The 13,507-nt window shown below is 31.5% G+C and overlaps 1 protein-coding gene across 1 annotated transcript in view; it reads right to left on the bottom strand.

The window, feature by feature from the left end:
• Positions 1-2,817: 2,817 nt before the first annotated feature.
• The window catches only part of LOC129746988 (sodium-dependent nutrient amino acid transporter 1-like), a 60,727-nt gene continuing 50,037 nt past the window's right edge, over positions 2,818-13,507 (bottom strand). Inside the window, exons 5-6 of the mRNA XM_055740995.1 lie at positions 3,388-4,016; positions 2,818-3,329 (exon numbers count right to left, since the gene is read on the bottom strand). Coding sequence (XP_055596970.1) covers positions 3,070-3,329; positions 3,388-4,016 — 889 coding nt within the window. The 3' untranslated portion in view covers positions 2,818-3,069. The remainder of the gene's footprint in view (positions 3,330-3,387; positions 4,017-13,507) is intronic.

Below are 13,507 nucleotides of genomic sequence, written 5' to 3'. Positions count from 1 at the left end.
TAAATTAAGTCATATGGTCAGATTATGATGCATGATCGGATTATGTTGCATGGTCGGATTATGTCAGATGGTCCGATTATGTTTCTTGGTCGGATTATGTCACATGATCCGATTATGTTTAATGGTCGAATTATGTCACATGATCGATCTATGTTGCATGATCGGATTATTTAGCATTAACAATTATGTTGCATGATCCGATTATGTTGCATGATCCGATTATGTTGCATGATCCGATTATGTCACAGGGTTGGATTATGTCACATGGTCGGATTATGTCACATGGTCGATTATGTTGCATGACCGGATTATGTCACATGATTCGATTATGTTGCATGGTCGAATTATGTCACATGGTCCAATAATGTTGCATGTTCGGATTATGTCACATGGTCAGACTATGACACATGGTCGATTATATTGCATGATTGGATTATGTCACATGGTCGATTATGTTTCATGATCGGATCATGTCACATGGTCGATTATGTTGCACGATCGGATTATGTCACATGGCCTGATTATGTTGCATGGTCCGATTATGTCACATGGACTGCTTGCTCAGATTATTGCTGGTGATAAGTTTATGTCACATGGTTAAATTCTGTTATGTTGTTGAAATTTGTCAGTGATTTATTGAAATTTCGAGAGTCGTATGTTGGTCATTTCGAAAATACACCATAAGTTCTATTATTCTATACATATGCGTAATTCTACGTTTAGCGGTCGTAGTTAAATTACTACCCTCTCCACTTTTTTCCACAGATGGAACAGGAAATCGAAGTAGTATGTACTGGAGTCAAAAATATTCAATTCTAGCGTGAAACCATGTCACGAAAGTAATCTATCACAACTCAAAAATTTAAAAGAAATTAATGGTCAAATTATATTCATTTTGAAAGAAGTTCAATAAGCGACCGTTTGCTACAATATTTTTCATTTTCAAATAAAAACGTTGACATCTTTTTAGAATGACAACAGTTCCAAAAAGTCTGGAAAAGTGAATTTCATCACGGTGGAATGTGTCTGATGCTGTTTATCGGATATAAACTGGTAAAAAAACTAATATCACTATTAGGGGGTCGTTCAAATATCACGTAACGCAATTTTCAAACATTTTCGATCCCCCCGTAACCCATTTTTTTAGGTTTCCTGTCCCAAATCCACAAGCCGTAACAAGCTGATATACTCATTTCTCCTAAACGTTATACATAATATTTGAATGGTCCCTAAGCTTTGGGTAGGTTTAAATTTTGATAATATGATAAATAATTATAGTTAGGCGTGAAAAGTTTAGTATCACTAGGCAGAATTGCTCACATTCAAAATTTGCATCTATGTATGAAATATCGATAGATCTGAGAGGTTTGTCAGGCAAGTCTTCTCGACCATAAAGCCCAAATAGCGAAAAAAACTACTTTTTACGGATGACAATGGTCGATTTTTGGAATTCGTCAAGTTCCGAGACTTTCAAACGTAGAAAACAGTTTACAAAATTCAAACTATAGACTGAGTTATTGATGATAATGTGGAAAAGTTTATTGTTGGTCAAATTTACTCCGGTGATCAAAGTTACCCGTTTTACGATACATACAAAATTACTATCGCTGCAATGATCCTTATTCAATTTATTCACCACAGTTTTAAATGATACCACCAGAATGTGATGTAGAATACCGTCAAACGGGGCATCATGAAACAGCGGGGTTGTATGCAACATTTAAATAACACCACACTGAATCATTTTCCAATTTAATGTATTGTAATAAAGTCATCATTTAATGATTACTAAATGATGATGACATAATTTCTCGCATCTTAAGCTAGTTTTTTAAAGTTTTTTATTTTTATATAAAATTTGAAAAATCGAGCAATAAATGTACAAATTTTAACATTTTTCGATGACGTAAAAAACTTTACCCAGTATGACGGATTGGCTTGATAATATCATCTACAAACTTTTTACTGGTTTCCTCATGCTATACCAATACTGTTGGTGTAAAAATATATTTCGAGCAATCACTCAATTTTTTTAAATAAATATTTTTATAATTCAGTTAGGTGTCTGGAGCAAAATGCAACAAAATGCAAATCCAAGAAACACCTTGTAAATCTCGATTCCATATGCTGGAATATGTATGTTTTGCATCACACGTTTGTAAACATTGAAATTTCATTCACCCACACATTTATTTTTATGATTTCAGCTTGCAGAATTTTTCGTATTATTATTAAACCCCTAAATGTATGCAGCATCCTTATTTTCCGAAAAAATATGAAAATAAATTTTTACAGATTAAAAAATTACTGCAATTGGTGTTTTTATGCGTAATGGTCTTTAAGGCATCGCAAATATATTGAAAATTATGAATTTTCATACGTGTTCATAAGATTTTTCGTTAAAAACAAAGTTTGTTGCAAGTTACCCCATTTTATAAGGAGGGTGAAAATTGCTTGTTTTTTGAAAATTTAAAATAACTGAAGAAACCAATAATTTTTCTAACTAAGCCAATTTGATGCCCCATCATCCTTAAAACTTTTGATGCATAAGGGGTAGGATTAACTGTGAACATAAGTTTTTTAGAAGCCATTGAAGTTGAAAATTGTTGCATGTTGCCCCAGTTGACGGTATCATAAAGGATATTCCCATTTTAAATTTAAGCTACCCTATTTTTTCTACTTTTTTTAAGTTCCTATATTTCATTTTTATTTTGATTACCACATTCGTATCAGTATGTACCTAGGTACTCGCATTTTTTTCCTTTTTCAAAGAAGTGAATTTCTTTCAGCATGCTGACACACATACGCTAGAAAAGATGCATGATGCATGTATTTATTTATAAATAAACCGGTAACAGCTGTCATAACTTACAACCTGCAGTCACATTGGATGACAATTTTCTTTCGTATTGTCTTGCACAGTCCTCTCTTCCTTCCTTCAGACGAAGTCGAAGCAAGATCTCATTTATAAATATAGTTTCGAATATCAAATATCTTAATCTCAGTTTCAAATGGAAAGACTTGGTCTTTCGTTTTTCAGTTTGCTTAAGTTTGCTGTCTTACTAATCACTAATTGAATAACTTTTTTTGCATGTAATACTTCAAGCTAAAACTATCGGGAGCGCTGGCAGCCGCGATTGCGTCTTGTTCCTCCATGAAGGTATTGTACTTTGAGCGGGTATTCGGATCTTCTGGTCCCCAATCCGGAAGGGGACTGACGATTGCGTTGAGTCGTTTTCTCGGATCCGTGTGGGAGTTTTTGAACCAAGCGTACATCGCCCACGCCGGAAGTTGTAATACTGCTATTGTATACAGGATCCATCCCATTGCTAAAAATATGACGCCATTAGTTGATGCAATGAAATAGTTTATGAATCTGGATCTCACCATTGTAACCAGCGGGAACCTTTTTAGCCTCGTAATTGATAATACTGAATAAAAGAATAATCGTCACCACCAACGGTGTAAGAATGCCCCAGCAAATTCTCCAGAACAAACTGGTCTTGATGCCCAGCATGAATTCAATGTCCTTGCAAACCCGATCAACTCCGTAGATCCAGGCAAATGTCAGTAGCTCAAAAACCGCTAACGTTAGCGTCACGAAAGTTGCTCCGTAGTAATCCATCAAATCCAGAATGAACAAACCTCCGGGAGTTACGTAGACCAGTCCGATACAAAATCCTAACCCAGCCACAACCAACACAACCTTCCATCGTTTCCAGTGGGGGTTCTGATCGTGGATAGCCGTTATGACGGAAGTTACGATACCGATCAAGGTTCCAATTCCCAATAAAAACAACATGAAGAAAAATAACACCGAAAAAAGCTGCGGTACCCAGTCGAATTTAGCCAAAGCATCCGGGTAGGTTTCAAATGTTAATCCTGGACCACTTTTCACGACCCCGGTGATATCCGACTGATTCGTTACATGGGCCAGATGACCGATAACTCCAAACACGATACATCCGGCGATCATCGATGTGAACGTATCCAACCAGGTGATGATGACGGCATGTCTGAAAAGAGAAATTTTGTTATAAGGTACACCGGGTTAAGTGTGGATGGTTTTTCATATATTGAGTTCAACTTTAAAAAATCATTTAAAAATCAGCAGTGGATCAATTTTGATAAAATTACTTTCAATGTTATGCAGAACATGTTGTTGACCAACGGTGGAGCGATGAGCTTTGTACAATATTTCAACAAATACGTGATTTCTTGGTTGAATACGTTACTTTATTGCTCGAACCATCCATATTTTTTTAAAAAGTTCATGATATTATTAGTAAGACATCTTTCAATTATAATTGTGTATAATGGTATAATTCATGTTGCTACACACGATATTCGATTTTATCGTAAATAAAGCTTAGTTCTTTTAGAAATGGGACACTTTCATTTGCTAATAGCTCGTTTACTAGTTATCGGATATTCAAAATTTTGACAGCATTTTGTTGCCTGTAAAAAGTACTATTCGACATATTTTTTTCTAAATTTAAAATTTACGCGTTTTTGAGATATGTACGGTGCAAGAGAAAAAGAAAAAAGTTTTTTTGCACAGTTTCCTTTAAAATTCGTCATTATCAAATTGTTAGCTGACAAAACCGTTGATTATTCAAAGAATTACTGAGTTTTTGTGTTGGATAAGTATGCAAACACTGTCAATAATGTCCACAAAGTTCAAATCAAGCATTGGAGTGAAGCACATGATCGGCAACTACGGTTGAGGGTCATCAGGGAAGCCAAGTCTCATACCAGCATTTTTAATTTTCAATGAGCGAAAAACTAAGGGTAGATCGCTGAAATGTCCAAAACAATTTTCTCCGATAAGCTGAAAGTGTTGCCTAGTGATGACTCACTGAAACCTAACCTCAAACAACCATTTTTTTGCTGGTTCCAGAGCTCGTAAGCTGTAAAGCCAGTACCGAGGCTATGGGACAGATGATTTCTGATGAACGACTAAACTTACGAAATACCCTATTTTAAACAAATTCCAGCGTTTGAATCCTATACCATGTCTGCTCGTTGCAAGATCCCGAGTATATTAAAGTATGTATTTGCTGGTTATTTTGTATAAAATTATAATGATTTGCCAAAATTCTGCTCCTGCAAAAAAAACAAAAATTTTCAAAACGAAATTTCGGTTTTCGCTGTTTTTAAGAGCCTAAAAAGAGTAATCTTGTATGTACCATCAGCAACCTACGATTTATACTAACCGATTTTACTTCAAGTTCAATTTTATGATGGTTTTACTTCGTTATTGTCAGATTTTGCCAAAAGAAATTTCATTAAAAACGTTCAAAAATGTGGTTAAAAATAATCAAATTTGTTAATTTCGAAACAATTTTATCCACTAAAATGCTTTCAGTTTCTTTTAAAAGAGAAGTATTGGACCGAAAAGTATCAGAAATTGAAGAAGGAGGGTGAAGCAACCTAAAATATAGATTTGACGAAGTATAATATGGAAAAACTGATCAATACCATGACTGAAAAAAGTGTGCGCCGGCCAATGGGAGATACCAAGAATAAAATAGAAATTTCTCTAACAAAAAACGAAAAATAATTTTTTTGATATTTTTTCATGAAATATCATAACATAACCTTCATTTTCTTGATAGAAAGTATTTCCATCAAACGAATGTTTTTTGAGATACACGCATTCGTAACTGTCCCATTTCTAAAAGAACTAAGCTTTATATATTTACTACAGAACAAACAAGTAAGGCTATGATCATTTAGTATCTGAGCACTTTATTTTGGTGATACCGTAATCCAGGGTAATATTGATCACTTTTTTCAATATTTTACGGATATTTTTCCTGTTAATGGGAATGTGGCATGTTTCATATTTTAAAAACCAGTACTGGACTCATATGAACGTAAAAAATGGTTAAAGAAATTTATTTGATTGCTTTAAATTTGATTTAAAAATCTATTTCATCGTTTTTTAGGAATTGATGCTTTGGGGTTACATTGATCAGTCTCCATTTTGACGGTTTTAACGAGTTTTCTTGGTCATAAAGGATACAAAACACCTTCATGATTGTTTACAAATTCTAATTTATCAATTTTACCTAGCTTTTTAATGTTTTCTTTTGAAAATATTTTTAATCGAAAAAAAACAATGTTGCTGCATACATCTAGGGGCAAAAATTATAATGTTTGCTAAATAGTTTAAGCTTCAAAATACAAATGAAATTTTATCTTCACACATTCTCCTAGGCCCTCCCATTATTTCCATTTTCATTTTTTCTTCAAAGTTATTCATTTGATAGGATTCCTATCCATTTGTCCAATAACGGTTTACTCTTGGAAAATGTCCTTACTTTTTAAATATCAAAAATTTATCATTAAACGACTATAAAAATAGTACTATAACTGTACATATACAAAGGTTAAAAGTTGTTCTTTCACATTCAACAACCCATTTGCTTCTGAATGCTTTTTAGTATCATTAGGAAAGCTGTTTCTTTGTGAGCCTTAGAAAAAAATAGATATTTTAAGATTTAGAAATTGCATTTTTACTAACAGAGAAAAATTTCAAATACAAACCAAATTTTGTCTATTTGATACTATATTAATAGGCTTTCAAACGTAGAAAACAGTTTTCAAAAATTCAAACTTTAGACGAAGTTATTAATGACAATGTGGAAAAATTTATTGATGGTCAAAGTTACCCCGGTGATCAAAGTTACCCCGTTTTACGGTAGCTACTTTAATAGAGCTCGGATATGCAAGACTTTAGCAGCGTTGTGTTGGTTATGAAATGGACTTTTTTGCCGTTTTTTGATAGGTTTTTAAGTAAACGTTTGTTTGAGATATTTACGATGCAAAAAGACATGGTAAAAATAGTTTTGCATAAATTTGCTCCTTGCGCCTCGAAAATTCTTCATTGTTGACATGAACTGTTGATTTTTTCTGATTTTTATTCGGACCAATGATTAAGAAGTATTATGAGCCAATCTAGGATCCACACGGAGTTCAAACCAACCATCGGAGTGCAACCCTTGATCTTAAATATGGTTAAAATTCTATGGCTATTGGGGATAACTGAATGCAGACTCCCTAAATGATGCAAAAAACCCATTTCCGGCAGGCAAAAAGTGTTGTCTGACTAGTAGACACGTAGTGAATAACTCATAAAGATCAGTTCCAAAGATTGCAATCTGTGCATCCGGGTTTTATGCAATATGACAGATGTGTTCTGATGGACAAAAAAATTAATGTTAAAACCGGATTTAAGAGATCAAATTCTTTGAGATGCCTACTCATGAAAAGGTTCCAATCAGATTCCAATTGCTTTTTCTAGGTGAGTTTGTGTAAAATATCATGATTTTGCAAAGGTTTTGCTTCTGTGGTAAAAAAAAAAATCAATACATGACTGAAAAAAGTGTGCAACGATTAAGAAGAGATTTTATGAAAAAAGAGTATTTCTTGAAATTATTGATAAATATCTTTTTTATATTTTTACATTAAATATCATATTAACACCTTCATTTCTTTCATAGAAAGTTTTTCGATCAAATGAATAATTTTTAAAATACAGACGTTTGTAACTGCCCAGATTCTAAATGATCATAGCCTTACTTTACCAAACTTTTCATGATCCGAATTTGCAAATAAACTTTTTTTTAGCCGGCTCCTGGTTGTTTCGAATGAAAAGATTGTTTCAATGTTGAATTTTTCGTCAAGAGCCAGTTAGTTTACAAGAAATTTGCAATTGAAATAGATGCACACCAACTCTAAATCATAGTTGAAAATGAAAAATTCCCAAAAAGTCGCTGTATACATCCTTTGTTGTCAGAATTGTACCTTTTTCACAGTTAATGGATAGATTACAAGTGAATTAAACATTCTGCATTAAAAGTTTGAAAAAATTTTGCACAATATTGTTTTAATAGCCATCGTCCAAACTTATGCCGGTGTATCTTATTCGTTTAATTTAAAATCTTAAAATTAAGGTTGATTGCAAAGAGAGACAAATACGGTGATTCCCGCATCTAAAAATCGAAAATCAGGAATACAGTTTTTCAATTGTATTCTAAAATATTTCGAGCTTGGCATGATAGGACATGAAAATGATCATCCTGGCAGCGTTTCAGGTTTATAGCAAGTTTCCTTAAATCAAAAAGAAATATTTTATTTTATAGAATTTTGGAGAAATTTTTGTCTTAGGATGTGAATCAGAGATCACAGGCATTTGAAAATACTCTGAAGATACTCAAATTTCTTGAATTTTGATCAAATTTTCAAATTAATAAACTTTTATGTCTTTTCCGTCGTTTTCGGAACTAAGCCGTTGCTTAAGAGAAGGTCGCTTTTCGGGACTCGATTTCACATCATTTTTTTTCTTCTTAGGAAAAATTTTTATTTCGAAAGAAATTCATTCAAAATAGCATACGAAAAAAAACATTAACATCTTTGCCATCACAAGCATTTTAGCAGAAGTAACCCAACGTAAAGTGTTCGTGTTATAAATCTTTGAATTAGTAATTTTTAGTTCTATAGTTTGAATATCTGAAGTAAAAAATTTTTTTAATAACATAAAATCAGAGTTTTTTAAATTTTTATCTTTGTTGCTGTAATGTTGTTTAGGATTTTCTTTTATCGAAGCGAAAAAAAATCAATCTTTTATTCATGCAAATTTCAAAAATTATGAGGGTAAAAGCTCCAAAATAGAATAATATTCCAGAGTGCTGCTGGTTTTTCCTTATTTTGAAAAGAAACGGACACTGACAAAGAATGAAATCCTATTTTTTCTAAACATTTGCTTTTTTATACAAATTTTCATAACAATAACATTTCATGACATCCCTTTTTAACACTAGTTTTACGGAGCACGTCATTTTGACGGGTTTGGAATTTCATTTAGTATTTTATAAAAAAAACCTGTGTGTTGGAGAAATCTTTTTAACTATAAATTAATATGAAAATAAGACAAGCATTCTCTAGTTAAGAGATTTTTTTTCTAATTTTTTCTTAAAACGGATAAACATATGTATGTGATATACCTGTTTTTGCGGCAGCCCGTCATTTGGACGGGTTCGTAATATTTATTTAGATACATAGGAACATAGTTCATCTGGTTTGAATCACAAAATATGAATTTTGAAGGAATTTAACGTCCAGAATTCGACTATGGTGTTACATTTAATCTAGGAGCTCAAGTTTTGGTGTTATGGCGGTTTAAATATGAAAAGTATGTTAGTATGTAGGAAAATTAACCTCTTATAACTAATAAACAAAGATAACAACATGATTAAGGTTACAAAATTTTTATCAGAACCAATACGGGCCGGATATTTTATCTAAAAACCAGACCAATTTTATCTAAAAACCAGACAAAATCTGGGCATTTGTTTCGAAATTATCGATAAAATATCCGGCAATATCCGGGTGAATTTGTTCAAAACTAGGGAATTACTCTACAAAAATCAATTAAAAAAAAACTTGAAATAATTTTTTTTTCATAAAAACTCATCAGTTTTTATAATATCGTATTTTAAACTTTGAAAACATCTTTCAAGACTTTTTTTTATCAAAAATTGCTCAGCAAATTTCGAATTGGACGCATAAATAAAAAAAAGTGCACATAATTGTTTTTTTTTTGTTTGATTTGGCAAATAAAGTGAATAAATCTGGACATAATCTGAGCTGTTTTCAACGAAATGCGGGCAATCGGGCCGGACCGGACTTTCCCCAAATTTTGTATTAAATATCCGGACGAAACCAGATAAAACCGGGCAATCTGGCAACCTTACACATGATACACAAAAACCACATTATTCTTGTTGTAAATCACGTGAGAGATTTGGATTCCATGTTTTAATTTCTGAGATAGAACGTTTCGAAATCAATTTCATTATAAAATTTAATAGACGCACTACAGGATTTTCTGTCATCATTGAGGATCATTTTGAAGTTTTCGAAGAGTTTAACCCATTCAGCAACTTTGTTAATGAACGCAAAACATTTTGACTTTTGGTTCGGAAGATATAAGAGATTTGGTATTAGTTTTTTCTGCCATTTTTTGATTCAAAATTCTCTCTAGTACGTTTAGTTTAAGGCAGACAAAACTATTTGTCTAACGAGCGTTCATATGATGAACATAGTTAAACGCGTTGAGAAGTATCAGTACACAAATTGGTGCTAGAGGGGAACAAGTGCAGCACTTGAACCTTTACTCAAATTTTGTAATTTTGTCATTTAGCCCCCTATAGCTTCAAGGGCATTATACCTAATCGATAAACTTTAAGGGTAATACGCTCTGAACATAAGGCATGTAAGAATTATATGAATTTACAAACTCAAAAAAAAATCAAAATTCGTATAAGGCTTTGATATTTTAAGATGTAGTCTAATGACCTTTAAAAATAAATCATACAGAAGCTCAAAACTAAAACTGGGATGGTTAATTCAGATGAAGTAGTTACAGTATTCGAAATATAGTTCAATGAATAAATATCAGTTTCAAATCAACATGGAAGGCAATTCTATTGAATTAATGAAAACAGCTTCCTTAAGCCGTTGTTTTAGGTACATTTACCCTAAGTTCAACAAGGTTTTATAATGATTAGAAAGTGAAATAATAGAGTGTTTTTGTATGCTTCCATTATGTTTGTTAAATAACCCTCTTTCGAAAACAGGTGAAAAAGAATAAGTTAAAGAATCTTAGCTCTTATCAGCATCTTAACACATTAAGGACAGCAAAGAAAACTAAGCCATTGAACACCAATATTTGGAATATTTTATATCAAAAATCACTGCACAAAAATGCTATTAACTAATTCAGTTTAATAAACTGAACGAGTGGAATTCAATTTTGCAGGATAAAGTATCATTATTAGATTCGTAACATTTGAGTTATGCTTCTTAATAAAGCATACAAGCTGCAAACGAAAAAACGAGATATCTTGTATTTAGTCCGCAATCTGTTAAGAGAAATTTGAAGACCTCAAAACAGACTAGATAAACTTTATAGGTTTTATGGATGAACTGATTTCATAATATGGCAACTCTAACTTTTATTTAATTTTTTCAAGCATAAAAGGCATTAGTTTTCCTAAAATAACAGGTCTATCGAATTAAAGTTATCAGTTTCTAGTATTTTTAAAGAAATTATACGAAATTTGGCCAGAGAAACTGAAATTTCGCTAGAACGGTAAAGATAAAACATGATAAATCTGACGTTTGCTCCATGTTAGAAATGAATATTACTCTATCAGTAGGTTACATGCCAAATTTAGGCTGCATTAACAGGGCCGTAGGAAGAATCGACTCATGGGGGGGGGGGTGTTTTAGTGACTGATTTTTACCTATGATTTTTTTCCAACAATGCACGAATAAAAAAATTAAAACAAATTATGTTTGTAACTATATGATTTTAAATTTTTAAATACTTTTTAATAGTTTTCGCATTAAATCATGACTTTAGAAAGTGGTCTTTACCCTAAATGGTGGCCTGAATTTTTATAATGAAACCTAAAAAAACAAAATATGGAATTTCTTTCATCTATGGTAAAAATCTTTTTATTTGTTTAAGAGTCTGGTAGATAAAACAAATTAAATAGAGCATAAAATAAGATCATTTTAGAGTAGCCTTCAATTTTAAAATTAAAACCCATTCTATACCCAAATCAAACAAGCTCAATCTTCCAAACTCTTTTGCCAATTCCAAGATTCTAACCTTAAATGAAAATAAATAAAATTTACAAAAAAAAGTAAGCGATAAAAATTTTTCGGATCAAATTTGGTTGATGCAAACTTAAACCAAATTCATTATTTTGATTAGAAATTTGGCTTTAAAAAACTGCAATATTAATAATGTTAAACAATTCACTGAGAAAATATTGATTTTTTGCAAATTTTTTAGGTGAAGATCAGGTACATGTTTTTTTAACAACAAATATTTTTCATAAAGAATCAATTCCATAATGAAAATCGTGTGGATGATTTTTTGAAAATAAAATTTAATAGAATTTTTAAAAAAGGATATTTGCTTAAAACAAAACTTATAAAATAAACTTAATTCTATTTATATTTGTGATTTCCAGCTGAATTGTGTATATAAACTTATTCTGGTAAAAAAAAATCGTAAGTAGAATTGACAAGCAAATTTTTAAGTTCATATTCTTTTAAATTTCTCAACAAATATATGTTGATTAGAAAACTCATTTTAAAGCTAAATATTTTTCAGAAATTTGAATCTGCATTCCGAATCATAGTTCTAAACTTGAATTCAAAAATTGGACTTTCAATTTGTTACTGTATTTCTATACGATTTCTGGAATGTAAAAAAATACAATTTCCGAATTTTAACTCCAGATCAGCTTTTTGTGATCCAAGTTTGAGAGCCTTCATTCATGAATGTTTTATTCAAATTCTGTAGTTCTGGTTTGATCTTAATTCTTTATTTCAATTATTTATTTTTTACCTGTATGGTGAATCTGATATCAAATGAAGAATCTGAATCTGAGTTTCCAATTTGGGATCGCCATTTAGAAGCTTTAAATGTATAAATTTTGTATAGTAATTAAGTTTAAGAACTTCGTTTTTGAATTTAAAACAAAATTCTTCTTATTTCATATTTGGAAAACTTTCATCGAAATATTGGAAATGTATATGATTTGTGAAAAGCATGATTTAAATTTGATATAAAATGCAGCTTTTTATATCTAATTTCTTATGATTATTCGAACTGAAAATCAAGAGACCTCAACTGGATACCGAATCTGAAATACGAAAATAGAAATACAGTGTTGGTACTGAAAAAATGGAACCAGAACCTCCGAAATAGGTTAAATGGGTTAAAACTGAATTTCTATAAACAATTTCTAGAAACAAGTGAGATGATTTGATTATGAATTGAAAATTTTGAGCGTAGAGTAGAATAACTCGCTTGCTTTTTTGGACCCTCATGGGGGGAGTTTAACCCCCACACCCCCCCGTTCCTACGGTGATAATCTCCATATATCAATCAATTACTTTTGAATATTGGGTTTCTTAATTCTCATCAGTCATCCGCATCAGGTTTCATTACCCTAATCAGCACTAGGAGTGTCAATTTGACACTACAAGCTAAAATCGTTATAACTTTTGGCGTGTTGAACCGATCTTAAGAAAACTTATATCAATAGAAACTTTGTAATGTCAGTAAAATATGTTTAGAACATTACATTTAGCTAAAGCTACTAGTTTTCTCGTAATTCAGCATGAAAGAAAAAAAAAATCCGAAAAACATGCCTCAGGAAAAGTGCTGTAGTTCATATATTGCACGTCCAAAAAATATTTTCTGTATGCATATGAAAGTTGAAGTTAATGTCTACATCATGAAGCCAAGAAATATTTTTTAAATTTTTTTTAATGAAATGGTCACAAAAAGTAAAAAAAAACCTACTTTTCATTTGATTGTTAGTAAAAACTGTTTGAGCGATGGTAGAGTTTTTGAAAAAATATGACTTCAAAATTTATTCTTATTCAACATTTTTTGTCTTTAGAGTTTTGATAC

Source organism: Uranotaenia lowii, chromosome 2, assembly GCF_029784155.1.
Source record: "Uranotaenia lowii strain MFRU-FL chromosome 2, ASM2978415v1, whole genome shotgun sequence".
Lineage (NCBI taxonomy): Eukaryota > Metazoa > Arthropoda > Insecta > Diptera > Culicidae > Uranotaenia > Uranotaenia lowii.
Note: the sequence above shows the minus strand (reverse complement) of the source record. Positions and strands in the feature narration are given on the sequence as shown.